At 46.0% G+C, this 25,552-nt stretch overlaps 6 protein-coding genes across 12 annotated transcripts in view; 2 read left to right on the forward strand and 4 right to left on the reverse strand.

Moving 5' to 3' along the window:
- Positions 1 to 2,767, forward strand: part of ush (Zinc finger protein ush) — an 84,685-nt gene extending 81,918 nt beyond the window's left edge. For 5 of the 6 annotated variants that reach the window (XM_070288611.1, XM_070288604.1, XM_017166297.3 and 2 more), the window contains 3 exons: positions 3 to 1,377; positions 1,441 to 1,586; positions 1,647 to 2,571. In XM_070288611.1, coding sequence (XP_070144712.1) covers positions 3 to 1,377; positions 1,441 to 1,586; positions 1,647 to 2,061 — 1,936 coding nt within the window. In that variant the 3' untranslated portion in view covers positions 2,062 to 2,571. The other variant, XR_011445668.1, reaches the window with a different exon arrangement.
- Positions 2,768 to 3,181: 414 nt separating this feature from the next.
- On the reverse strand, positions 3,182 to 4,445 carry lwr (ubiquitin conjugating enzyme lesswright). The gene is made up of 2 exons (XM_017166234.2): positions 4,288 to 4,445; positions 3,182 to 4,183 (listed from the first exon to the last, which is right to left on the reverse strand). Exon 2 carries the CDS (start codon positions 4,109 to 4,111, stop codon positions 3,632 to 3,634), a length of 480 nt encoding a protein of 159 aa, XP_017021723.1. The 5' UTR covers positions 4,112 to 4,183; positions 4,288 to 4,445; the 3' UTR covers positions 3,182 to 3,631.
- Positions 4,446 to 4,801: 356 nt separating this feature from the next.
- Positions 4,802 to 6,560, reverse strand: LOC108074350 (minor histocompatibility antigen H13). The gene is made up of 3 exons (XM_017166375.3): positions 6,254 to 6,560; positions 5,333 to 6,183; positions 4,802 to 5,271 (listed from the first exon to the last, which is right to left on the reverse strand). Exons 1-3 carry the CDS (start codon positions 6,476 to 6,478, stop codon positions 5,160 to 5,162), a joined length of 1,188 nt encoding a protein of 395 aa, XP_017021864.1. The 5' UTR covers positions 6,479 to 6,560; the 3' UTR covers positions 4,802 to 5,159.
- A 1,217-nt stretch (positions 6,561 to 7,777) lies between these two features.
- On the forward strand, positions 7,778 to 9,756 carry nAChRbeta3 (nicotinic Acetylcholine Receptor beta3). 2 transcript variants are annotated; one of them, XM_017166359.3, is made up of 4 exons: positions 7,778 to 8,054; positions 8,127 to 8,314; positions 8,373 to 9,000; positions 9,264 to 9,756. In XM_017166359.3, exons 1-4 carry the CDS (start codon positions 7,793 to 7,795, stop codon positions 9,674 to 9,676), a joined length of 1,491 nt encoding a protein of 496 aa, XP_017021848.2. In that variant the 5' UTR covers positions 7,778 to 7,792; the 3' UTR covers positions 9,677 to 9,756. The 2 variants fall into 2 exon arrangements, with proteins under 2 accessions (XP_017021848.2, XP_017021849.2); XM_017166360.3 differs by having other exon boundaries at positions 8,130 to 8,314.
- On the reverse strand, positions 9,694 to 18,748 carry Ets21C (Ets at 21C). Its single transcript, XM_017166357.2, has 4 exons — positions 18,653 to 18,748; positions 15,843 to 18,521; positions 11,528 to 11,768; positions 9,694 to 10,558 (listed from the first exon to the last, which is right to left on the reverse strand). The coding sequence occupies exons 2-4, from the start codon at positions 16,597 to 16,599 to the stop codon at positions 10,057 to 10,059; spliced, it is 1,500 nt and encodes a 499-aa protein (XP_017021846.1). The 5' UTR covers positions 16,600 to 18,521; positions 18,653 to 18,748; the 3' UTR covers positions 9,694 to 10,056.
- Positions 18,749 to 19,941: 1,193 nt separating this feature from the next.
- Positions 19,942 to 24,783, reverse strand: rempA (intraflagellar transport protein rempA). Its single transcript, XM_017166369.2, has 4 exons — positions 24,618 to 24,783; positions 23,962 to 24,560; positions 20,462 to 23,904; positions 19,942 to 20,403 (listed from the first exon to the last, which is right to left on the reverse strand). The coding sequence occupies exons 1-4, from the start codon at positions 24,762 to 24,764 to the stop codon at positions 20,051 to 20,053; spliced, it is 4,542 nt and encodes a 1,513-aa protein (XP_017021858.1). The 5' UTR covers positions 24,765 to 24,783; the 3' UTR covers positions 19,942 to 20,050.
- Positions 24,784 to 25,552: the final 769 nt, after the last annotated feature.

Raw genomic sequence — 25,552 nt, forward strand, 5'->3', positions numbered from 1 at the left:
AGAGAGTCTGCGCCCTTGGATCTCTCACTGCGCCGTTCGCCCATCTCTCTGAACTCGCTGAGCCTGCGGCAGCGACACCTGCGCTCTGCTCTCCTCGATATGGAGGAGGCGCTGCTGGGCAACGTGGGCAAAGAGATTGCAGAAACCTCGGCTGGCGGAAGCGTGACTCCCGAACAGATCGTGTGCGCTCCCTCGCTGCCCAGCAGCCCCTCGATGAGTCCCTCGCCCAAGCGGCGAACCATCAGTCCCCGGAGCTCTGGAGCCGGCAGCAATGCCTCCATGTCGCCACCTGGCCTGGGTGTGGTACCCAGCCTGCTGGACATGCGCTCCATGCTGCCAGCGGACTTTGGCTTGTCCGAATCCCTGCTGGCCAAGACCAATCCGGAGTTGGCCCTCAAGCTGGCGGCGGCGGCAGCTGCGGCGGCTGCAGTGGCCGGAGGAGGAGGTCCTTCCCAGGCGCAGGCTAGTGTAGGGAATCCCGGGGGAAGTGGAGCCACTGCAGGAGCCCCCCAGCAACCGCAGATATATGTGAAGCAGGGCGTGTCCAAGTGCAAGGAGTGCAATATCGTTTTCTGCAAATATGAGAATTACCTGGCGCACAAGCAGCATTACTGCTCCGCCAGGAACCAGGAGGGTTCCGCTGATGGCGATGCCAAGTCGGCTGTCTCGCCAGGAGCCGGCGGAGCCGGAGGTTCTAGCGTGGGAGGAGGATCAGAGCCTGCCACTTCGGTGGAAACAACACCGGTGGCGTACCAGCAACTCATCTGCGCCGCCTGCGGCATCAAATACACCTCCCTGGACAACCTGCGAGCCCACCAGAACTACTACTGTCCCAAGGGAGGAGCCACGGCTGGAGGAACGCCCTCAGATCCGGTCAAGGAGAAGTGTGGCAAGTGCAAGACCCTTCACGAACTGGGCCTCCCTTGTCCAGCGCCACTCACCAGTGTCCTGGCGGCACCCACAGCCAACTCCGGCTCCTCCTCCGCGAACTCCTCTTCGCTGGCCGCCGCCTCCAATAGCCTGAACAAGTGCCCTGTCTGTGGTGTGGTGAGTCCCACGGCGGCGCTGGCCAAGAAGCACATGGAGATGCATGGCACCGTGAAGGCCTACCGCTGCAGCATCTGCCAGTACAAGGGCAACACGCTGCGGGGGATGCGCACCCACATACGCACCCATTTCGACAAGAAGACCACCAGCGAGGTGAACGAGGAGCACTTCATGACTTGCATCTTTCAGGAGGAGGAGGAGCAGCAGCAGCAGCAGCAGGGTCGTGCAATCAGCCAGGAGCTAAGGGAGCAGGAGTCGGCCATGGATCATCCGCCGCAGTTGTTCAACTGCGATTACTGCAACTACGCCTCCACCTACAAGGGCAATGTGGTAAGTAGTAGGAGCCCCGTGATCTTGGAGAGCTTTTAACTGAGTGAGATTAAATCCTTGCAGCTGCGCCACATGAAGCTGCTGCATCCGCACGTGGCCCTCATCAGTTCCCCCTCGATTTCGCCGGAGTGCAGGGATCAGGATTCAGTGATCTTGAACTCGACAGCCAGCAACCAGCACTCCGAGGGCTCCAATGGCGAGGCAGCCAGGTAGGGATGAGGATTATGAATCTGCTTTTACAAACGAAGTTAATCTGAATCTCCCTTTAGCTTCCACATCAAGTCCGAGCCCTTGGATCCACCCTCGTCCACGCTGAGCCTGGTCCAGGAGAACAACAACTCCTCTCCCGTGCCCACCCTGACGCCACACATCAAGGCCGAGCCCATGGACATTGATAGCCTGACGACGGTGGCCTCACCCTTAGGAGCCGCTGCAGCCGCTGCTGCTGTGGCCGCCGCCGAGGTGATGAAGAAGTACTGCTCCACATGCGACATATCCTTCAACTATGTGAAGACCTACCTGGCCCACAAGCAGTTCTACTGCAAGAACAAGCCCCATCGGCCGGAGGTCAGCGATAGTCCCAGTCCGAACCTGGGAATGGGTGGTCTTAGCAGTGGCATCGGCGTAGCCGGCGGCGGCGGCCAGCAGAAGAACAAGGAGAACCTGCAGGAGGCGGCCATTTGAGAGAGCCAGCTGCGCTGGGAGGAGCAGCGTAAGCAGCTGGAATGGTACTACAAGTGCTTCTGAACCGAACCTAAAATCGAATCGAATCCTAAAACAAAAACTAAAGCTAAGCCTAAGCCTAAAGCCACCTGTAGTCGACGACAGTATTCCCGGAGAATCTCGCTGTCCCACTACGACTTAACCCGATCGTTAGACATACACACCCTAAACGCATATAATACACATATATAGACCATAGATCCTAGACATAATAGAGACGCATAAGCCCACGCTGTGTGGGAACCCCATGACATATAATGCATGCCAAAGCTTACCACTTAGACGGAGAAACTAAAGCGGAGAAACTACAAGTTTTGCCCAGGAGGAAGGAGAATTGTGGAGCAGAGAAGACAGAAGTCGGAATATTCCTATTGTAGAATCCATTATTGTATTGTAAATGAGTACATCAAGCGAGTACGTTTATTTATTAAGTGTGTGCGACAATAAAAATAATTAATTTATTCAACCATAGCTCGGAGTTGAGATGTGTACGAGCGTTGGAGTAGAAGAAGGATGTGTGTTGGAGTAAAAAGTTAAGAAAATTATTTTGTGGAAAATAAACATTGCAGAAAATTCATCAGTTAATTTTTAAAAGTAAGTATTTAGAAACTAAAGTTTATTATTTCCCTAAAAGTGTGTTTTTTATTTAGCGAAGAGTGCAGATTAAGTGAGAGAAAAGGCTAAGAGTTGTGGGATTATGAAGACTCCAAGGGTAAGTGGAGAGTTTTTATCCCTATGAGGTGGTGGAAGAATCGTAGAGTTTTGATTCTAAAGAGGTGGTGGAAAAAACACAGAGTATCTATCGAAAAAAATGTGGAGAATTGCATAAGAATAAAATATAAATTAGCTATAAATACAAATAAAAGAAGGTCAAGAATCTTAAAAGAGAAAACAGTTTTTAGGACAGTAGAAATTGGCCAACAAAGGCGCTACTTGCTTCGTCCCTCTTCGTGATTTGTACTCACACAAAGGGGCTTCCGTTTCCTTTTATATAACTCTCTAAACCCATAAAAATAACCTTTAGTTATTACCTTACCACGAGTAACCCACCACAAAACCAAATCCCACACACACAGTTCCGTTATCTTTATGACTAATACATTTTTAATTTTTTATTGAAATGATACGAGTACATATTTATATCGTATTTAACCTAAATACAACAAAACGTGAATTTTAAGAAGAAATTATAAGAGATGTATCCGCCTCATTTGCTGGAATTCCATAGCTCCACCAAGATCCCGGCGAGTAATGCCCGCCACGTAGTCACAATCTCTTGGTGTGCGTGTGTGTACATGGTTGGGATGATGGAGTGTGTCGGATTATGTGGGAACTTTGTAGACTCTCTCTCTTTCGCATTCAGTTGCTATGTCGTTAAGTGTAGTGTTGCGTTGTTTCTCAATTAAATCGATATTGTAAAGGTGAAAAGGTGCGAAAGGCGTTCTCGAAAACGCCCTTCTTCTAGATGTTTCGACTTTGTTGTGGGTGTGTGTGTGTGTTTATTTCTATGTAAGGGAGTTGCCGGTATGGATTACTCGGTGGCCGCCATGGCACGGGCCTGGGCACGCACACGCTTCTCATACTCCAACCGGTTCTGGCAGTAGATGGTGTAGGCCTCCGCCTGGGCCGGATCCTTAATATTGGGCTCGTTCAGCAGGTCCTGAATGCCCAGCAGAATCTGTTTGATGGTAATGGCGGGACGCCAGTCCTTCTCCTCATCGAGCAGCGACAGGCACACGGTGCCCGATGGGTACACGTTGGGATGGAACAATGGCGGCTCGAACTTGCACTTTGGCGGCGAAGTGGGATAGTCGTCCTTGAAGATCATGCGCAGCTTGTAGAGGCCGCCCTCCCAAGGTGTCGACTTCTTGCCGGGAATGGCGCACTCCCAGATCATCAGGTTGAGGGTGCCGTCCGGGTTCTTGGCCGGTCGGGCCACAAAGCCGAACGGGTGATCCTTGCGCCAGGCCTTGCGCTCCTCCCCCAGCCGTGTAATGGCGATGCCAGACATAGTTCTCTGCTCCTTTTCTTCCTGTCTTCCGTTGCAATCTCCAAGATCTCTGCTCTACACGCGCGTCTGTCTCTGAAAAATGCGAGTGTGTGTGTGGGTGTGTGAGTGTGCGGTTAGGCTTGCCTTGTCTTGTCCGCTCCGGGATCCAAGCGGTGCAAATGGGTCTATTAACCTACCTTAAATGCAAATTGCAATCGCTATTAATAACTAGTAATTGTGGTGTTACAATTATTAATTATTTCGCCTTTTTTGCGAATTCTAGCGCAATTTTCTCCGGAACGCTTCGAGGTGGTGTTAGAGATGTGATAACTTCGATAGCACATTCGAATGCATCGTTTCGGAGTAGCCCTGCCGATAGTTGTTAAACTATCGTTTAAAATATACTAAATTTAAATTTTAAATTTAAAAATTAATATTAACAAGAGTAATGATAAATATTAAAATTCAAATGTAGATTCTATAATCAACCTTTTGTTTTTTGTATCTCTCATGTGATGTTATCGTAACGAGCGATATTTTTACTGACAACTATCGTTTTTACAGTCAAGGTCAGATAAATAGCTATAAATACAATAAAATAATAATTATAATGTTTAATAGTTATAATTAATTATGGGTTTTCAAAGTTTTAGAAATGAATTTCCTAATCCTCCCAAAATCCTTTAAAAAACCTAATTAAAAACAAATCGCTTTGGAATATATTTGTATTTATTTAAATTTACGCCTCCCTTCCCCGGGAGTTACATAAATTAGTGTTATATTTCTACAATTTAATTTGATTCTGGTAGAAAAGTAGACAAATTAGTTTTCTACAATTGTAAACCTAATCGAACTAAATAAGGTTGTTGTGCCTTACGCAAAGGAACGTAACTAACTCAATCTAGTGAATCTTCGTCTTTTTTGCAGTGCACGGAGGAAGGATGCAGAAGGATCTGAAGCGGAAGCAGTGACTCAAAGAAGGCTTGGCTTGGCTAGCGGCTGCAGAAGACTTTTTTACGATGGAACGAATGGAGATGTTGTTCGGGGAGATGGGAGCCTCCTCCCGGCCTTACTTGGCCTTCTTGGACTCCTTCTTTTTGCTGCCGGACGAGCTGGATGTGCTCTCCTCCTTGTCCTTCTTCTCCTTCTTCTCGGGCTTCTCCTCGGGATGGTCTTCGTAGCTGCAAGAGAAAGGAGGCCTTAGAGCGAGGAACACAGGTGAGAGATCAAGATGGAACTTACGCAAACAGAACCTTCAGCTCGCCGCGGACGAGCGCCACCAGCAGCGGCGTGCCCATGCAGGCGGGCACAAGGTAGAGCAGCGCCGGCTGAGCATGCTTAAAGACGTGCATCACAAAGATGGTGGCCAGCAGGCCCAGGAAGTAGGCAATCAGCGTGGAGTAAAAATAAATGCGCGTCTTGCGCTTCTTGCTGTCGTCGAAGCGCAGCAGCAGGGCAATGAAGATGCCCGGAATGACGATGTCGCCCAGTCCCAGCATGGCAAAGTTCGAGGCATTCAGTCCGTGCTCGATGAGATCCTGGGGGAACACTAGCTTGATCGGTGCCTCGAAGCTCTTGGCCACCGTGACCATCACATTGGTGCCAAAGACCCAGAAGATGTCGTAGAAGAACAGGCCGCTCAGCAGGATCACGCCCGTGACAAAGTTGTTCAGGTGAAGCATCTCCACGCCGTTGATGGCAAAGGCCAGACCAAAGAGATTGTTGGCGATCCAGTGCTTCTTCAGCAGATACCACACACCGATCACCGAGGAGATCACCAGACAGACAATGTCGTGCGTGGAGAACTTGTAGTTCACAATGTCCTCCTTGTGCTTGCCCTCGCCCTTGGTGAACAGGATGTGGAACGGTACCTTGGGCACCGCCGCCGGCATCAGCGAGTTGATCACCGGGCTGAGCAGGTGCGCCAGCGCAATCACGCCCAGCACAAAGAAGTACCCGGTGAGCAGGTAGTTGATGTGCACCTTCTGGAACACCTTGAAGAACAGGTACAGGCCGAACAGGGCCGCCGACGCGATCAGCGGGAAGTACATGGCGTCCTTCTTGGTCATCGTATCGGCCTTCTCGCCCGTCGACTATGCGGAGGAGGAAACGAAGCATCCAGTTAGCATCGGGATGGAATCCACACTTCCAATGGCCACCTACCTTCTTCAGCTTGTGCAGCTTCACGGAGCGTATGGAGCCAAAGATGATGGGCAGCATAGCCATCACCACCAGGCTTCCGTAGGCAACCGCCATTCCCTCGGGCGTTGATGGCACCTTCTCCGCCGGCGGCGGGGCCGACTCGTTCTTTGGCGCGCCTCCGCCGCTCACATTTTCGAGGATGCCCTTGATGGCATCCTTAACGGTTCCAATCACTCCCTCAGCCATGTCCTGTCCTGCTCTCTGTAGTGAAAAATCGCCGGCTGACGGGGTGGAAAATGAACGAGGTATAAAAAATGACACGCAGCAGGCACACGTCAACAAATACAGATGGCAATACCTCGATGAAAATATCGATTTTGCCATCGATATTATCTATCGATACAATGGAGTGAAACTTTGCTAAACAGTGGGAATGAAACATGGGTGACAGCGCGACATCCGGCAACGCTAACATCTAAATGGAAAATAGCTATAAATGCTCTAAATTATTTGGTTGTTGTAAATATTTGCCTGTAAGATATTTTGTTGCATATATGTTGTTGTTGTAGTAAATAATAAGGTCCCCGTCTTGACTTTTAGCCATGCAAATTAATTTAATAATGTACAAGTGTGCACAATGCTATATAGCTAAATCAGCAGTTTTGACAAGATGCGAATTTGTCCCAATATTGCAATATAGCTAAGTGAGCATCACTGTCAAGTTAGATGCCATTTTCCCCCAATATTGCAATATAGCTAGATGAGCATCACTGATTGGCATCTATAACGCAAATTGTAACCGCCAAACTTAAATTTTGCCATTTTAAAATATAAGTTGGTCATTTTTGTGGCATCTTTTGCGCTGAATTTTTAAGTCTTTGATTAAAATATAATGTACGGCATACTTTTGGGCGGCGATGAATGCAACTATAGGTTGGTCATTTTTGTGGCATCTTTTGCGCTGAATTTTTAAGTCTTTGATTAAAATATAAAGTAAGGCATACTTTTGGGCGGCGATGAATGCATCTCAACTTTTACAGTTTGACAAGCACTGGTCTAATGGAGTTACAAACTTTTACAGTTTGACAAGCACTGGACCAAGTGAGATTCAATTTTTACAGTTTTAGAGCCACTGGACAGAAACTCCACTTGGGACGCCCAAAAGGGAGTTTCTGACCAGTGCTTGTCAAACTGTAAAAATTGAATCTCACTTGGACCAGTGCTTGTCAAACTGTAATATGAACTTCCGCCTAAAAGATGCCACATTTTTAATAGAAACCCCCCAAAAGTATGCTATAATTTTTATAAAATAAACGTCATACCAAAGAAATATCGTACAGCTCGAAAGTATGCTACAAAAATTCTTACAAATGCAGCCCAAAAGTATGCTACAATAAATAAAAACTGCGATACAAGAAACATTTTCGTTTATTTCAAATGTTGTAAAATGTATATGTACAAATATACAAATAAATACCAGCTAAAAAATCGTATCAATATATATGGAAACTGCTGAATAAAACAGAGTGTGGCAAACGCCCACGCACACTCTCATTCAGTATGTGGGCCGTTATCTGCGACGCCGAGCAGAGCAGTCACTGGCGATATCAGAGCCGCGACCGCGGCCATGTGCCAAGTCGGAGAGCCGAGCTCAGTTACGCACGAGAGTCCAGGGAGCGAGCATTGGATAGGAGGCTTTACTCGAGACACTTCCAAACGAACCCAACCATGAAGGCGAGCCTGAAGATAAAGACACCGACTTCCGGCATGGAACTACTGCTACTGGGCTTGGCAGCAGCTTCCGTGCCAGGCGCCACTGCTGGTGAGCTATAAAAACCTACTTATTGTGATATATTTAACCGATATAATCAATTGATTTACTATAACTAATCAGCAGACTCGAATATTGGCGGTGTGAAGGCCTTGGATCGCCTCCATGCTGGGCTATTCCTCAAGTATGACAGCCTGGTGCAGCCGCAGTTCGAAGGCGTGCCCACGCCCGTCTCGCTGGGTCTGGTGATCAACTACATAGACATCGAGGAAATCAACGGCAAGATGACCGTTCACTGCTATCTGAATATCGTAAGATCTCAGTACTCACCTTGTAGCTCCTCCTCTCCTAACCTGTAATCCTCTTAAGCGCTGGAAGGACGAGAACCTGGTCTGGCAGCCCTCGGAGTACGACAACATATCGCAAATCATTGTGCGGTCCAGTGAGGTGTGGACGCCGCAGATCACGCTCTTCAATGGCGACGAGGGTGGCCTCTTGGCAGACACCCAGGTCTTGGTGGGCTCCAATGGGAACCTGCTGAGGGTTCCTCCGGCCGTGTATACCGCCTATTGCAACCTCAACATGCAGAATTGGCCGCAGGACGAGCAAACGTGCACCTTACAGATCGGCTCGTGGGGCTTGAAGAACATTGTGGCGGAGAACATAACGGGCAAGGACACATCGATGGACTACGATGAGCTGGTGCAGTCGCCCGAGTGGGAAATAGTGGACTCCAAGGCGAAGTTTATCAACCAGGACTTTTACGGCTACATGGAGTACACGCTGACGGCGAAGCGCAGGTCCTCCATGTACACCGCTGTCATTTATACGCCGGCGTCTTGCATTGTCATTCTGGCCCTGGCCGCCTTCTGGCTGCCGCCGCACATGGGCGGCGAGAAGATTATGATCAATGGATTGCTAATCATCGTCATAGCCGCCTTCTTGATGTACTTTGCCCAGCTGGTGCCGGTGATGGCCAACAAGACGCCTCTCGTTGGTGAGTGAATTTGGCGTTTATTTAGGCATTCTACTTACATATCTGTCGACGCTACTTGCTCTGAAAGTGTGTAGGCCTTTAAAGATAAAATTTAGCTTTGTTCCACGCTTGAAATTCACATTTTTCTTCTTTTTAAGCACGTTTACAATGTTTACAGTGGCTCTCAAACTGTTATCTAGGGATGAGCTTACGAGTTAGCTGTCATTTTTGACAGCTGACTTTTGACAGATGAAACTTTATTGTTTATTCTCGATCTTTTGCAGTTATCTTCTACAGCACCACGCTTCTGCTGCTGAGCGTGTCCACGATCATCGAGGTGGCCGTGCTCTACCTGGCCACCGTCAAGCACAAGAGACGCATCCCTGATGTGCTGAGGAAGCTCCTCCACGGCAAAGTCGGCACCTGGCTGCTGCTCTCGCATTTCTGCACCCAGCCAGCGCCGCAGCAGACGGAGAAGACCAACGAGCTGTACGAGCAGCAGCAGGATCAGGAGCAGCATGTGTACGAAAACGACGATGACGAGGCAACGAATCCCTTGGACATCAATCCCAGCGAGGTGCCCGCCTACAAGGCCATCCAGTTCGATTGGGCGCTGCTGGCCACCGCCGTGGATCGCGTTTTCTTCGTGGTCTACAGCCTGGCCTTCCTCATCCTGGCCATAACGTGTGCTGTCTAGGATCAAGGCGGGGAACATGTACTCCTTAAGCATCATTTATTCTTTAATCGACGTGCAAAATTAAAATTACTTAATGATGAGAGCCCTTTGTTGGAATAAATAAAGGATCTCTTACAACTAGAAGAAGCCAAGGATAACGGGCGAAGGATAACAAATTGAGGCTCGTCTCCGAGTATTGCTCCAAGGTTATCACACTTATTAACCCCACAATTAACCCAAAGTGGCTGGAATTATGCGAAACGACCTTTTTTAATGGCCGGCTGACCCTTCATCCGAGACTTGCTCTCTCTCTGCGCAATGGGTGGTCCTGTGCGCAGCTCCAGCGACTCCTCCTCCTTCCCTGAACGAACTCGGCAACAAATTGGGGTTGCTCTACGGGCTCAATTAAATGCATTTGGGGTGGTGCTGTCCTGTGTCCTGACAGGGTCTCCAGCTCCTGCTGTCCCGCCTGGGAATGGAGCTGGGAAATTCGATGTTGAGGCGGACGAGGCGTTGGTGGGTGGCGCCTGGCCAGGCGAGAGCTGAGAGGAGGCCGTCGAGGGCGAGGGAAAGCCCAGGCTGGAGCTAGTGGAGGCGGGCGAGGTGTGTTCCAGCGGATGCAGGAAGTGAGGCTGCCCCAGCTGATGATGTGGATGCGAGTGCTGGTGATGATGCGGGTGATGGTGGTGCGGATGGTGCAGCGGCGGCGGCGGCGGTGGATGGCGGACCACCTGCATTCCTCCGCCCCCACCGCCGTGGTGATTGTAGGAACCTAGCATACTGGCGGCCGGATCTCCGCCCTGCGCCTGGGCCTGGCAGGCGGCCATCAAGCCGTGGAAGTCGAATTTGTACGCGTACCGCTTGCCATGCACCTTGGTCATGATATTCTTGTCGTAGTAGTATCTGTAAAAAATGTAATAATAATTATTAAAACAAAAGAAAACATTAAAATTAAATATCAATAATAAATATCGAAATTATAGATTTGTCAAAGTTTAAAAATATCATAACTAAGCCAAAAAAGCATCAATTTCATTTCGGAAAGTTTTTCTATGCTAGTTTTTTCTAGGTTAAGAAATCTGCATATTTAATTTTGAATTTTAAAAAATCGAAATTTTTGGCCATTTTTGAGATTTTTAATGATGTAACCCCTTACCATTTTTTGAAAAAAATTGAAAAAAAAAAAATTTCTTTGGAACATGGCCAGAAAGATGCGCCTGTTAATGCTGATCAAGAATATATATGATTTATAGGGTCGGAAGTGACTTCTTCACTGCGTAACTAGCTTCTGAATGAAATTATAATACCCTGTAAGGTAAAATAACAATAAATATCGATCCCTAGTATCCCTAGTATGCGCATATTTATTTGGGAAATTATTGTGACCGAAACGTGAACGATTATAAAAAGTTGAATATATTCCAATTTAAAATTTAAATATTAATTAAAAAATAATTTTTTAATAACAAAACAATATTGGAAAAAATATCATAAAAAGAGTATTGAGTATTTTGCACCAATAAAAAAAAAATAATAATTTAACACGGAAAAGCTTTAGTGATTTTCAGTTTTTTTCGTTTGATTTGCACAAAAAAAAAACAACATTAAAATATAAATAAAGATATATATTTAAGAATATGTAAATTCTGGTGTATCTGCTTTATGTATTCTCCATTAATATGTTAATTAATTGATGTTGGAAAAATATGACAAACAAATTGAACTTAATTTTTAACATTTTTTTATTCTTTCAAATTGTCTAAACTCTAGAAAAAATTATGAAAAGCCAATGCATAAAAGCTGATTATTTTATTATAATTATTATAGTTATAAACATTTAAGACTAAACAAAGTATATGTGTTTAAACTCACCTGAGAGCCCGGCTCAGCTTGTCATAGTTCATGTTGGGCTTGGCCTTGCGCTCGCCCCATCGCTTGGCCACCTCGTCGGGGTCGATGAGCCGGAACTCGCCCGATTGGCCCTCCCAGCTGATGCAGGCGGCATTGGACGAATCGGCGAGCAGCTCCAACAGAAACTGCCATAGCTGGATCTGGCCCCCGGAGCCCTGGGCGACCAATCGGTGCGAGGCAGCGTTCAGCAGCTGATATGGATCTGGGGAAGAAGGGGGTCATTAGTCGCCAGATACACAGATATATGTATGTATGTGTTTCTCGCTAGAGAGAAACAGAGAGCAGCGAAGAGAGAGAGAGAGAGAGCAGGCGAATCGCGAATGAAACCCATCCCAAGCTAAACGAGCTTTTCTGTGGAGCAGGAGGCAGAGGCAACGCGTGGACTGAGTGCCAAGTGATGGCTGTGAAAGGCCATAAGCCAGCGCGGATTCGCAGAAAATCAACCGCAAGCGGACATAAATCCTGGACGGCACACTACACAGCGAGAAAGGCCGGTTTCAAAAGCAACTTGTAACCAGTTTAATGGAAAGTAGAGAGAGGATTCATTAAGTGATTTACTTAATTTAATTTATGATAAAAAGAACACATATTTGTGACAATTTTACGATGTAGAAATATTGAAAAATTAGAAATATAAATAAAAATATATACAACAACTGGGTTGTCTTAACAAGCTTTAAAATATTAAATAAATTACAGCATTAAACAATAATAAAGAAGCAAGATTTTAGTTTAGTTAGAAGGTAAATCAACTGAAAAAAAGTCAATAAAAATTAAAATAAATCATGTAAATCAAGCAATAACAATATTTACTTTAATTTAATTTTAGTTTACAAAAAAATTAGAGAAATATAGTTTCTTTCAGAGGCTTAAAAAAATTATTAATATACAAAAATGTAGAGTAAATTTTACTTGAATTTTCAAGTTAAGATTTCTGTTAACTTCCTTTTAAAAAATACTCCCGTTAGTAATCTTTTCTACATCCTGTTGACCTCATTCGACTCGGAAATTAGGGAACCCATTTCATAGGAAGTAACTAATTAAGCAAAGCTAAATTAGCTTTTTATATAGCACAGAAAACTGAACTTCCTGGTCGTAGCAGGAGTTGGTTTCTGACGCTGTAAATATTTGCCAGTTTATTCTTAACGTCTTCATTGGGGACATTCCCACATCCTAGATTTAGTTCAGCGGGGAAAATCCCCTCAAAAAGGCCGCCGCAAAAGTCACGAAAGTGCCATAACACCGAAGGTGACTCATCCCAGCACGCCGTCTGTGATCAAGCGGAGCCGCGGCCAAGAGACACCTCTCACACTGCTCGCAGCTAGACAGTGTCGGAATGAGCAAGAGTAAGAGGAACTGGTACCACCACCGATCCCATTCAGCTCTCTAGGCGCCGGAAATGCCGGCGATCGAGTGGCTGCCATTCCATTCAGAGAAGCCTCGGTTCATTCACAAGTTTTTCGGATATGTTGCCTTCTCTCTTGGCGGCGGAAATTCCGATGATATTTTTCGGCGGACAGATACATCTGTATCTCTTACCATTGAAGATCATCGAGGTGTGCGGATGCTGATGGTGCTGGTGGTGGTGATGGTAGTGATGATGCACCGCCGAATGCGGATGTGGATGCGAGTGCTGGCCGACAACGGTCGGTGCCGCCGGCTGCATGCGGAGGCCGAAGCGCCGGTTAAAGTCCTCCGATAGGCGCCACATGACACCCACGTCCACGCTGACGCTCATGGCGGGTATTTTTGAATGTCTTTAGATATTATTTTATATAATTTGCATTTTTCACTTTTTAGTACATTTTTAAATATAATTTATTCTTTTCTCTAGCACTTCGGCATTTAAACTTTAATAAATTCCTTAACTTAACTCGTTTGAAGTTTAGTTTTATTATTTTTATTATGGTCTTTAAACCTCCATAAAGTTAATCCGTTTAAAAATATTTTTCCCATAAAAACAGATTTTTTAAAGAATTTAAACGCTTTTTAAAATCCCAAATATTTAAAGTTGTTATATATTTATTTTCCTTATTTTTAGGAGCGTGTAAACCGCGTCGGACCAGGGTCCAATGGCAACTGAAACTTTAGCTGGGACGGATTTCGGTCCTTAGCATCTTCGCCTGGCCGCTTCCGAGGACACAGCGCAGCTCCGAGGCGACTCTGGGAAAGATTACGGCTCACCTGCGCAGCTGGTGGTAAATGCTGCTTCGGCATTCGCCGCCGAAGTCGCTAAAGTCAGAGGCCAGAAGCCAGGAGTCAGGAGCCACGTGCAGCCACTCAACCACCGCCACCCACCAACATAAACACAATAAACAACCAGAGGAGGAGAAGGAGGAGGGGGCAGGCTGCTTCCGTCCAGTTTTTCGACTATAGAATACTCATTGGCTATTTCATTCAGTTATTTTTATACTGTCATGGGACTTGATTGAGTTTTAAAAAAGAATTAAATACTTTGGTAAGCGAATTTCCTAAGAAAAATATTTTTGGCACTTGGTAATAATTTCTATTTATATGTGGTTTTAAATGCTATATTTATAAACGGGAAGCCGAAGTTTGTATACCCTGAAAGTTTTTAATTGATTTATCTAAGTTTAAAAATGTCATAGCTAAGTTAAAAAAGCATCAATTTTTATTCGGGTAACTTTTCTATGCTAGTATTTCTTAGGTTTTCAAATCTGCTTACTGAATTTTAAATTTTAAGAAATCAAAATTTTTGGCCATTTTTGAGATTTTTAACGATGTAACCCCTTATCAAATTTCAAAAAAATTGAAAAATTTTGTTTTCTTTCCAAGATGGTTAAAAAGAAGCGCCTGTCAATGCTGAGCAAGAATATATATGGTTTATAGGGTCGGAAATTACTTTTTCACTGCGTTACTGGCATCTGACTGAAATTATAAGACCCAGTAAGGATATAATACCAATAAATATTGATCCCTAGTATAAATAATCCATTAATAAATTTAGATTAATTTATATAATATCGCATGTATATTGAAATTTGTTTTCCATTATTTTATTACGATGATAATGATAATTTATACCTATTGTAAAGAAAACTAGATTATTCTTCCTACTTCTTAAAACCTTCCAACCCCAGTATACCCTAGTTTTCTGCTCTTGTCGAGCAGGCAAAGGGGGCGGTGACTCAGGACATGGGAACAACCAACTATGATGGCAAAACTCCCGGGGTAATCTACGTGACGGCAACGCCGACGACGAGGACAACGCGTAATCCTCGTTGGCATAAAAAACAAATCAATTAAATCGACGTCGCCGGCTCTCGGGATCAGGCTAGCGAGCAACCTATGGCACAGACCCAAATCAGAGGAGGCTTTCCGCCACAGGAAGGATGCGACGAATGAATATTTTCCTGTGCCCAACTCCTGGAAGCTGGCAGCTGACCACCCGCGGTGCTGTTGTCACCGAAAAGCCACCCAATGCCGACGCTACTGCTCCCCTTCTCCGACTTTAACTGAAACTTGACTCTGTGGGATTATTTTGATTTTATTATTAGATGCCACATCCTGCGAGAAATTATCATATTTACATCGTTTATTATTAAGTTCATCACTTGAGGCCAGGCGAAAGCCTTGCCAAGTAATAAGTGGGGAAAAGTGTTGCATACTTTGGCTGTCGCGAAGAGATTTTCCCAGCGATTTACGTTTATGGAGTTGGGTGAAACTTCGCGGAGGAAAAGGTAATTAAAAGGTTGTTGTTCTCACACACACCTTTGTGCCGAGCAACTTTTCTCCCTTATCAAACACATTAACTAAAGAGGGAATTAAGGAGGAATAAAGCCTGGGGCGTGGGGAGTGAGGAGAAAACAATCAATGAAACACATAAGTTACCCCTAATCTTAATCAGTTGCCATTTAACTGAGAGCCTGGCAGAGGTCAGAAACGGATTCAATTGATGCCTGACCACAAAGGATTTTCCACACATGCTGGAGACTGGAGGAGGACTGGAGGCAATCGCACTATTGGGAATAGCACGTGAACCCAATTACCAAGCAGCTCAATCTCTGGCCTCTTGGACGCTTCAGATTTATGGGCAGCGAGATTAGAAGAGAGCTTTCTTGTGGGAAACAATGTGGAGAGGGCAGGATACCAGGAATAATCCTTTCGAGAAAGTCTTAAAACGTTCTTTAAAAGTTAAAATAAACTTGAAAAAATATTGTTTAATATCTGTTTAAAAGCATTCTTAAAGTTCTCTCTCTCTCTGTCTCTCTAAATTTTAAATTAATTTCAAGTCCCATCCCTGCCCCGTACTCACTTGGCTCGTTGTCATTCAACATGGGACTCGTCTCTCTTCCAGTGGCATGGTACAGGCTCAGCGCAAAGTGCTTAGACAGGAGCATCCCACCACGCCTTGATCCGGCACAGACCCAGAAATCCGCACGGGTTAGCTCGCACAGCTCCTGGCCTTCCTTCGGGAACCTGGTGATGTCCGGCTCCGGATCCAATTTGAATTTACGCGTTGTCCAACGGACCCAGCTGGAGATGTCCTCTGCAGTCCAGGCATGTGGATCCACGGGCACTTCGACGGGCGTTACGCTTCGATTCGAGTCCAAGGAGTCCCTTCTAGGTGGTGGAGCCTCTTCTGGTTGGTGAGCGGGGGAGCTGGCGATGGTAGCCAGAGGCAGGGACTCTGGCAAGTTTAGGGCGGGTGGAAAGGGTGTACTGCTTTTGCTGGCGGCGGAGGAGGAGGAGGCGGAGGAAGTATCGGAGGAACTGGTATCCGAGTCTGTGGATGAATCCGAGTAGGAATCACTTGTGTCGCTGGTGGAGCTGCTGCTGCATCGCCTTCTCCTTCGTCGCCTGCCCGGAGATTTGCCTCCTGGCGTCTCCGCTTTCTTCTCCTTCGCTTCCAGTTGGGCTGCGCTCTCTCCACATCCGATGCTCTTTCGCCGGACATCCTGGTGCATGGCATTAACCGCTGCCCTGGGTTGGCACCAAGTATGGTATGGTATGGTCTGTGCGTGGACTTGGCTGGGGTTTAGGCTTTGGTGGCGATTCTGCAGAATGGCCATTAAGCCAGGTGACACTTGAGGTTGGTATTTGTTTAAATTTTTAATATTTTAAGTAATTTGTATTATTCTTAGGACCGAATCTCACAGGGAGTTCATTATCAGCTGTGGGTCTTTGGTTGATTTTTTATTTTATTTGGGTTTATCATTATATTCTTTTGAATATTAACTTAGTTGTTGTAACATTTATTGTTATTTGTGTAGATTCCTTGATTATTGGTTACTTTTTGGGAATATTTCTTTAAATTCTTGATCACTTTTTACTTTACTAAAATAATTCTTGATTGCTCTTATTTTATTAATATTTTTAAAATTTTTATCACTTTTACTTTGTATAATAATTCTTAAGTACTTTGACTACGTTTTTTAAATAGTTATTTATTTCTATAATAAGTTTAAATGTTTTTATAACAATTTTTGGATTATTTTTGTTTTATAATTTTTTTATTTAAATATTTATTTTATATATTTGATCGCTTTTCTTTTGGTTTTCTTAATAAGTCATTTATATATTCTTATTTTTGGCTATTTTTTAATTGTTTTTAGAGTTTTTCATCACTTTTCACTTTCTTATTTAGGTTTCGGGTCTTTTCTTTCAACATCCAAAGACAGTTTATAATTATTGATAACGTTATCTGGTTGTATTTATTTTTTCAACACAACAGATCAACACAAAATGTACCAATAGCAACAGATTCTCTGATTACTTTTCATTTTATGGCGAAATCTTTTGGTAGTTCAAGGAACTAAGAATATTCCAAACTCCAGCATATAATTTTAAAGCAGAACTCGTTTTAAATGTTTTAATATTTTTATCTTACACTTTTTGTAGAACTATAAAAATAATTCACCGAATTTAAGCTTTTATTTTTCCATCGAAATTTGTTTAAAATAATTTTAGAAACTTCTTAAGGTCACTTTTGCACTTTATTTAAACTGATTCCATTTATTTATTGTTTATTATTATTTATTTCGAGTTGTTTGATTCACATTAATTCCTGGAATATCGGCCAATAAAAATCACTGATTTTGCTTGTCGCCTGCAACCGGTTGGTAGGTGGAAAACGACACGGATTTAGGATGTGTGGCCTGGATGATTCACCAGCGAGTATAGTGCGGGGAACACTTCACCTGCTTGGCCGAACAAGTGGCATCAGCTGCCGGCTTTCCGCACGTGCCGGATATCGCGGAAATCTTTGCTCGAAAATGATAGGAAACCTTTTAATGACCGTTATTGTTTCAGCGACCGATTACGACCGAGGTGGTACTGGTACTGGGTGAACCTATGAACCCCGTCCTATTGAGCCTATGCGTCCGCACCGATCCGCGAGTGACGAACTAATGATCAGCGTCGGCAAAGTGTGATAAAGCCATGACGAAGTCGTAGTCCGCGAGAGCTTTTGGCTCTCTCGCGAATCGCCTGGTGCCCCCTGATCAATCTGGCTGAAATCGAGTAGCTTCTAGTGGTCTTCCTACCAGATTCGCTAGGGGGCTCGCAAGCTTTCACTCTCTTGGAGGCGGCTCTCCTTATCGCCAGCAAATAACAACCTTAAGCATGACGTCGTGGAACTGGCGCACACTCGCCTGGTGACTCACCCGTCCATAGAGCAAACACATTGCTTGGCGATCGGCGGGCACTTGGAGTTCCCCAGTTCTTTAGGCGAGAGGAGAGCGGAGGGTAAGGTCGTTCGGCGGCCACACGAAAATTCATTCATCGATTCGCATGGGTTCTCTTTCTCCTTCTCCCTCTCTGTGAGTTCGTTTTTCTCGCTTTTTGTTTATGTCGCGTCATTTTTCTGGGAAATCTGCCATGAGTCGTTAGTTGTCTGTGGCCACAAGCCCACTTTTGGTTAGATATAGCGGTAGTATCTCTTCGATATTTGGCCAACAGGTCGCTTTACCAAAGCTCACACGGTGAGAAAAGGCTGAAAGGTTTGAGATTTTGTGGTATTTGTATTTAAACTTAGAGTTGTTTGAGCAGTAGGTAAATTTAAATTATAATTAAATATATACCGTAAATATATATTTTGTTTATTTTGTATGACTAGTTTCTTACCTTTTAAATGGTCTTTCAAGGGGTCTATGAAGGCTTCTTCTTTGATAAGCTTAAAATTCAAGAGGTATAATTGAACCTTGTTGTGTTTTTTGCAGATTCCAGGATGTTTCAAACTTTTCTCGTTATAAGATTAGTCTAGATGATTTAAATATAAAATTCTTGCCCGAATCCAAGCATCTGCTGATGAGTGTCTTCTGCAAAGATAGGAAGATACATTTAATTATAAGATAAAAATTACAAGAAAATAGCACTTTACTTGTAATACTCACTTGAATATTTCGCCATAAGGTGTTATTTATCCTTGGCTGATGCATCATCAACAGGTAAGATCAGTTATTTATTTTATATTGTATCACTGAGGCATCATTAAGGTAAAGTCCAATTATAAAAAGTCGTATAATAAACCCCTTTTCAAGTCTTCCTCCAGTGTTAAGCTGTCACCACACACGGCAAGATAATGCCTAGTCAAAGAACTATGACCCAATCTAAACACAATTGTTTTCTGTGCACAAACATAAAGCTTATTACGATCCATCTCCCCTCCCCATTTGGAGCATATCAGCTTGCAATTGCTTGCGCCGTCGGCTTGTTTGAGTTTCAGCCGAGGATTCCGGGAAATTGCTTCTGATTTCATAGCCCCCAATGGGGACGGTTTTGGACAAGTGATTCATGCTTTCAATTCGATGGCCCACTCTCTCGAACACTTTTATCGCTGGCGCCGGCAACAAAAATTCATACAATCAAAATCCATATCGCGGTTTATATTTGTTTTGTTTGTGACGTTCTTCGCTCGAAGCCCTGGAGAGCTTTTACTAGACTTGCGTATATCGTATATATAGTTCAGTTCATTCATAAAATGCCCACAATGGGGGTTGTGAGCAATCAAGCGATATAGTATATGTATTTGTAGATTGCTCATTGCCTTTGTGGGAGAACTTTGAACGCGGTTACGCTTTGTTTTGACTTACGAGGTGAATTAGAAAAGGGTGCTTTCCACTAGACTATGAACTATCTATCCTAGTCACGGTCTTATATCACTTTGCGTTATCATTCGTAACAAGTAGGGGGATCTTTTGTCTTGTAGGATTTTTCTATACTCACGATTAGTGGAATTATTCTGTTCATTCCTGTACTTGGGTTTTTTCTTTAGTTTTAATAGATACTTTTCACTCCAAAAGGGATCACTATCGATATATCTATATAGCCATTCCTTGATCTTTCATATCTACCTGTTTAACGTAAACCTAGTGGTCTTCTTAAGACTATTTTCCTTATGTAAATCAATGAAATGTAAACTAAATTCTTGCCTTACGTCTCCACACAGGTATTTGTTTATTATTATTTATTCAGTCGAATAAATACCACCATGACTAGTTGCTAGTGTATTATTGAATCATCCTAATGCAGCTCCTCGGTAATCTCCTCGTCATCGGCCTCGTCGTCGTCATAGCTCGCCCTAGTTGTTGTCATGGCAGAGGTTCTGCTGCTGCTGCTCATTCCTGTACTCAGCGAGGAGGCGGTGACGACCTGGCGACCCGAGTTCCAAATGCGATCAAAGTCCAAGTCGCATTCCTTGGCTATTTTCTGGACTATGCCACGATCCACCAGGCCCGAGGCACTCCATGAGTTGTCCTTGACAGCCAGTTCCTTGAGAGCCCGGCCTGCCTCTGGATATTGCTTGGCATAGACCAGAGATCGCACCAGCATGGCCAGGATGTGGGCATGGCGGATGGGTGGGAGCTCTGGTTTGACTGGAAAAAGTCCCCTCTTGATCACTGAAACCACAAAAAGTTTACCCAAAACACTTACCCAACATGCTCCTACAAGATCCTATGACCAACTGGTGGTCGCCATCTCTGAGGGCCTGCTGTATCTCCAGAATGGCCTTGACATCCGCCACCGTGCGCTGCAGATTATTGTAGGCATGCTGGGCATGGGTGAGCTTCTCCAGGCACTTGGAGGCCTCCTGCATAGCCGTCAGGGCCTTGCCATAGTCCTGGAACTCTTCAATATCGATCTGGGCGCATATGGCGTAGAAGTTGGCCAGCGAATCGAAGGCCTGGCCCTTCGTGTAGAAGCTGACGATGTGCTTGAGGATCTGGGGATCCGACTGCCAGTCCAAGGCCTGCAGGTAGTTGGCCGCCATGATGTACACCTCCCTTTGCCGCGACATATTAGCAAAGAAGATGATTTTGTCGGTGTTTCCGGACTTTAGCAGACTCTTCATGGCTCGCATTTTGTCGCCTGCCTGGGTGAACTTCTTGGTGGCGCTGTGGTAATCTCCCTGCTGCTGCAGGAGCTCCCCCAGTTGGATGAGTATGCTGACCCGTGTGGCCTCCTCAAATTCCCCCTTCTCGGGGGTAAGCATCTCCGACAGCTCTTCGGTTACAGGGACTCCCCTCTCCAGGCAGATGCTCACCGCCCTCTCCAGGTGCCTGGTCTTGGCCAGGAGCTGGACTGCCTTCTGGAATTGCTCGATGCTGCTAAAGAAATCCGCACATCGATTGATCAGCTCGGCATCTGACTCGGGCACCAGCTCGGAGGCTATAATCTCCAGGATCTCGGGCTGCTGGCTCTCGAAGGCCATCTCCAAGGCCTTGTGGAGCATCCCGGCTCGATGGTAGAGCTCCACGGCGTGCTTGAAGTTGCCACACTCCTCGAAATAGGCCGCAGCTATGGCCTTGTCTCGTTGCCGCGAGGAACTGGCCACGGTCCAGAGCTCCTCCTGGAAATCGTTCTCCTTGCAGATGCGTATGGCATTGCTGAATGTCTGGGCGCGTGTAAAGAACATGATGGCCTCCTGGAACTTGCCCACGTTCTCGTAGTGCCTGGCCAAGTGGTAGCAGGCAGCTCGATCGCCCGACTGCCTGGCTATGGCATCGGCTTTGGAGATCTTGCCCAGGTAACACAGGATCTTGACCTGTGAGAACCAATCCTCTGCCTTGTGGTAGACACTCAAAGCCGCATCCATATCCCCAGAGCTCTCGATGTACTGGCCCCACCACTTGAGCAGCTTGGGGTCTGAGGTGGTCTGGATGTAGCGCTTCATGGCCGCCGGGTTCTCCAGCAGCAACTGGGTTATATTCTGAGCCGGATTTTGCGTCTTCTCAAAGTACTCCAAGGCGCCCTTGATGTCACCTCTTTCGCGCAACTCCTGGGCCTTCTGGTAGTAGGTGTGCTTCAAGTGAATCCTGTCCTCCGTCTCTGCCACCTCCAGAGCCTCGTCCAAGTGGCCCGTGGCCTGCAGGAGCTGGTTGAGCAAATCGTAACGCTTGCAGCGACGATACAGATCCTTGGCCTCCTCAATCATGCCCAGTTCTATGGCCAGAACAGCCACCTTGGCTTCGGTCTCCAAGTCATCATCTTCAATGGCCTGCCGGAGGGCTCGCACAGAGCGTGCCTGCTCCAGGTGACCCATGCACACCGTGGCCACATCCAAGCGATTGGTGTGGACACACATCCTGGCCAGGTTGGTCCAGATCACCTTGGACTGAATGCTGCGTATGCTGCGATAGGCCAGATCCATGTTTCCCTCGGCCACATAGAGACTGAAGTTGAGAACCTGCTTTCTGGTCACGGGATCGCACTGCTGGAGGTCCACGAAGTCCTGGAGAGCCTGCTCCTCCACGGCATTAATCTTTAGGAGAAGCACATGGGGCACACAAAGATTGAGCAGCTGGGAGCCCGGCTTAAGGGCTTGAGTCTCTAGGACATTGAGGGTATCCTTTTCCGAGTAAAACAGGAGCAGAATCTGCGACTGAACAAAGTGACTGGGCTGCTGGGCTTGGACATGCGAGTGATGAGAGTTCTTTGGAGGCACCACCTTCTTCTGCATCATGGACTTGACCTCCATGGCCAGGAGTCGCGGCTCGTCGGCATCCCAGAAAATGCGCACAGGCAGGCTAGAGCTCTCCTTCCTGGACTCTCCCTCCCCCAGGCCGTACTCCAGGAGATTATTCCTCTCAAAGTCCCAGCAGTAGAGCCTGGAAATGGGTGTAAAACTGCTGCTGGCTATCACCATGGCCAGATGGTTGCCCTGACTGTTGCACTTCACCAGGATGAACTCCCCAAAGTCATCGAAGATGTCGTGACCCGACTTGCTGGGGAACAGCAGCTTGGGATCGTGCCTGGACACATCGTAGGCCTTCACATAGCCATTCATGGTGAACAGGGAGAGGTGACAGCCGCTCAGGTCCATCCCTATGATCTTGCCTTCGATGTCGCTGGCCTGCAGCCGATGGAGCACCACGCCGCCCACGGAATAGATCATAATGTCGCTGCTTCCCAGGCAGAAGATGTTCTGGTTGTGCAGCCCCAAGGATAGGCACTCGGCGGCAAAGGTCTGCAGGAGCTTCACACTCAGCGAGGGCGAGGCTCCGCTGGATGGCGGGGCTTCCACACCCTCCACCGCCTCCAAAATCTCATCAAACTCATCCAGGCTCTTCTTCTCCACCCTCTGCAGGCTGTAGGAGGAGATGCTTCTTCCGTTGCTTAGCACCAGGCTCAGTTCGTTCAGGGCCAAGGCCGTCACTGGAAACTCCGATTGGACCAGGGTCTCCCGACCGCTGCAGTGCGTCAGCTGCACTGTCTTGGCCGCGCGCTGAACGGCCCACAGTTCGCGGATGTGAAACGCCAGTAGAGGCTGCTCCTTGAGCATAAACACATTCGAGGGACAGTTGACCAGCATGCAGGGTTTTCCCAGCTCATTGAAGCCCCACTCACAGCTCCGAATAGATCCCCCCCTCACCGAAGATATATTCGTCAGCTGCCAGGCTTCTTCCGGGGCACTTACCAGTCTACTTCCGCTCCTCTTCCAGGCATACAGATTCCCCTGTGAGGTTCCGGCACACAGAGTTTGATTCGTGGAGCTGTAGGCCAGACAAGTGAAGATTTCCCCGCCGAACTTGGGTGTCTTGCGAGGCACACTGCTGCTCTCGGTGCTGTCCTGGCTGAAGAACTGATTCGAAGAGGACAAGGTGCCATTGCTCAGGCTGGTCAGGGAGGATCCTATCTGATTGCCACTGGGCAGGTCCATTTTCAAAAGGTAGTTGTCACTCCTTTCGATGTCCCAAATGCGCACAAAGAGATCGCCTGTGATGATGGCCAGCGAGTTGCCCGACCAGGCAATCCCGCCCTGCCTGCCTCCTCCCCGACCGCTCATCTTGACGCGATCTAGCTCGGTGAGTATGCCCGTGGACTCCACCAGGAACAGAGTCACAGTCAGGTCCTCCATTAAACAGATGACTGCGTCTCTAAAATATGTAAAAATATATAAATTTAAGGGCTTACTTTTAGGTACCTCCTCTTACTTCTTGGGATGCCACAGCATCTGGACAATGGGCGGCAGGGAGCCGCACTTCATCACCTCCAGACAGGCACCGCCCTGGTTGATGTAGTACACCACTCCGCCCTGCGTGCACGCATAGAAACAGTGGTTATCCCTCACTCCCGAGTGGGTCATCCCCCGGGCCGCCGTCCTCGGCCTCCAATTGGTCAGAGTATCCAGAGCATTCTCATCGCCGGCCACCGCTGCCTTGGCCAGATTGGCCATCTCCTCCCGCACTTCGCTCTCCACCGTCCGCCGGAAGCAGATCAGCAGCAGTACCTCCCGCAGATCGTGCGAAAACATGGTGAGGAACTGATACTGACCATCGCATCGCCATCCGGTGACCAAGCCCATGGCATCCGCTGTGACCATGCGTCCGCCCTGCTCGCTGAACTGCAGCAGGACAATGGCCGCCTTGTGCGGGGCACTGACGCTGGCGAACTCGCGATGTCCCGCGAACCACACATGGATATCGCCGTGCTCCCAGCCGCTGGCCAGCAGGGCCTTCTCCGGGTGCCAGCACAGGGCCGTGGCCTGTGAGGTGGCGTGCACTGGATATGTGACATCTCGCTGTGGTTCGCCCTTTGGGTTTTTTTCACGTATTTAGTAAAATATTAAAGGCAGACAGAAAATACATACAGTATCTGCAAAAATCGTCACGGAACCTCCTCTTTCTGGGCTGAAGGAGGCCACTGCAAAGAGCGGCTCACTGGGATGCCAGCTGCTGATGGTGCTCACCGCATCCGAGTCCAGAAACTCGATTTTAGTATCGAAATATAATGTCATTTCGCCGCGTTAAAGGTAAATGCAACTGCAAATTTTTCCGGCAAAAGCCAAAACAAAAGAAAATGTTTAGAATGTTAGCAACGGTTGCCATGGTTTCGAAAAGTAACGGTTAAAAGCGGGTGCATTTTTGAATATAGGGTGTTTCGGGTTATTTAGGTTGAGCTGGAAGACTAACTTTTGTTTTTAATTTCATCATAAAACAATTTTGATTAATAATATAAAATAAACTCGCAAAACTATCTAATTTATCCAATTTTCTACTAATTTCAGTTAATAAGTTTATTTTAGGATTTTGAAAAACGTATTATAACGGTTAAAATCCATCCCTGGTTTCATCAACCGGGTGTTTCGTGCTCTTCTGAACAATATTCAAAAGTTGAGTAATATATTCATATTTTCTGAAAGTTTTTTTATATTACATCAATTAGTGTTTCATTACGTCATGCTGGGATTTATTGATTATAGTTTAATGCCTCATTTATCTATGCATGTGACTACTAAGCAAACACACACATTAACAAAGAAGTAGATTTGCAGTAATTTCTATAGTGCTGACAAGGTTTAAATCTTTTACTAGCAAAAAAGTTAGGTTTTTATAAGTCATACAAAATTAACGATGATTTAAAAAAATAATAGAATATAAAAATATATTCGTTAATATAAAATTTATAACAAATTAACAATAAGCTTAACAAATAATTGTATATAAAATATATTCCTTTATGCAAGATTTCGTTAATTTTTTTTATTGTTTTAATATTTAAAAAAATTAGCAATAAACTTATAAA

The sequence above is a fragment of the Drosophila kikkawai genome, chromosome 2L (genome assembly GCF_030179895.1).
Source record: "Drosophila kikkawai strain 14028-0561.14 chromosome 2L, DkikHiC1v2, whole genome shotgun sequence".
NCBI classification, from domain to species: domain Eukaryota; kingdom Metazoa; phylum Arthropoda; class Insecta; order Diptera; family Drosophilidae; genus Drosophila; species Drosophila kikkawai.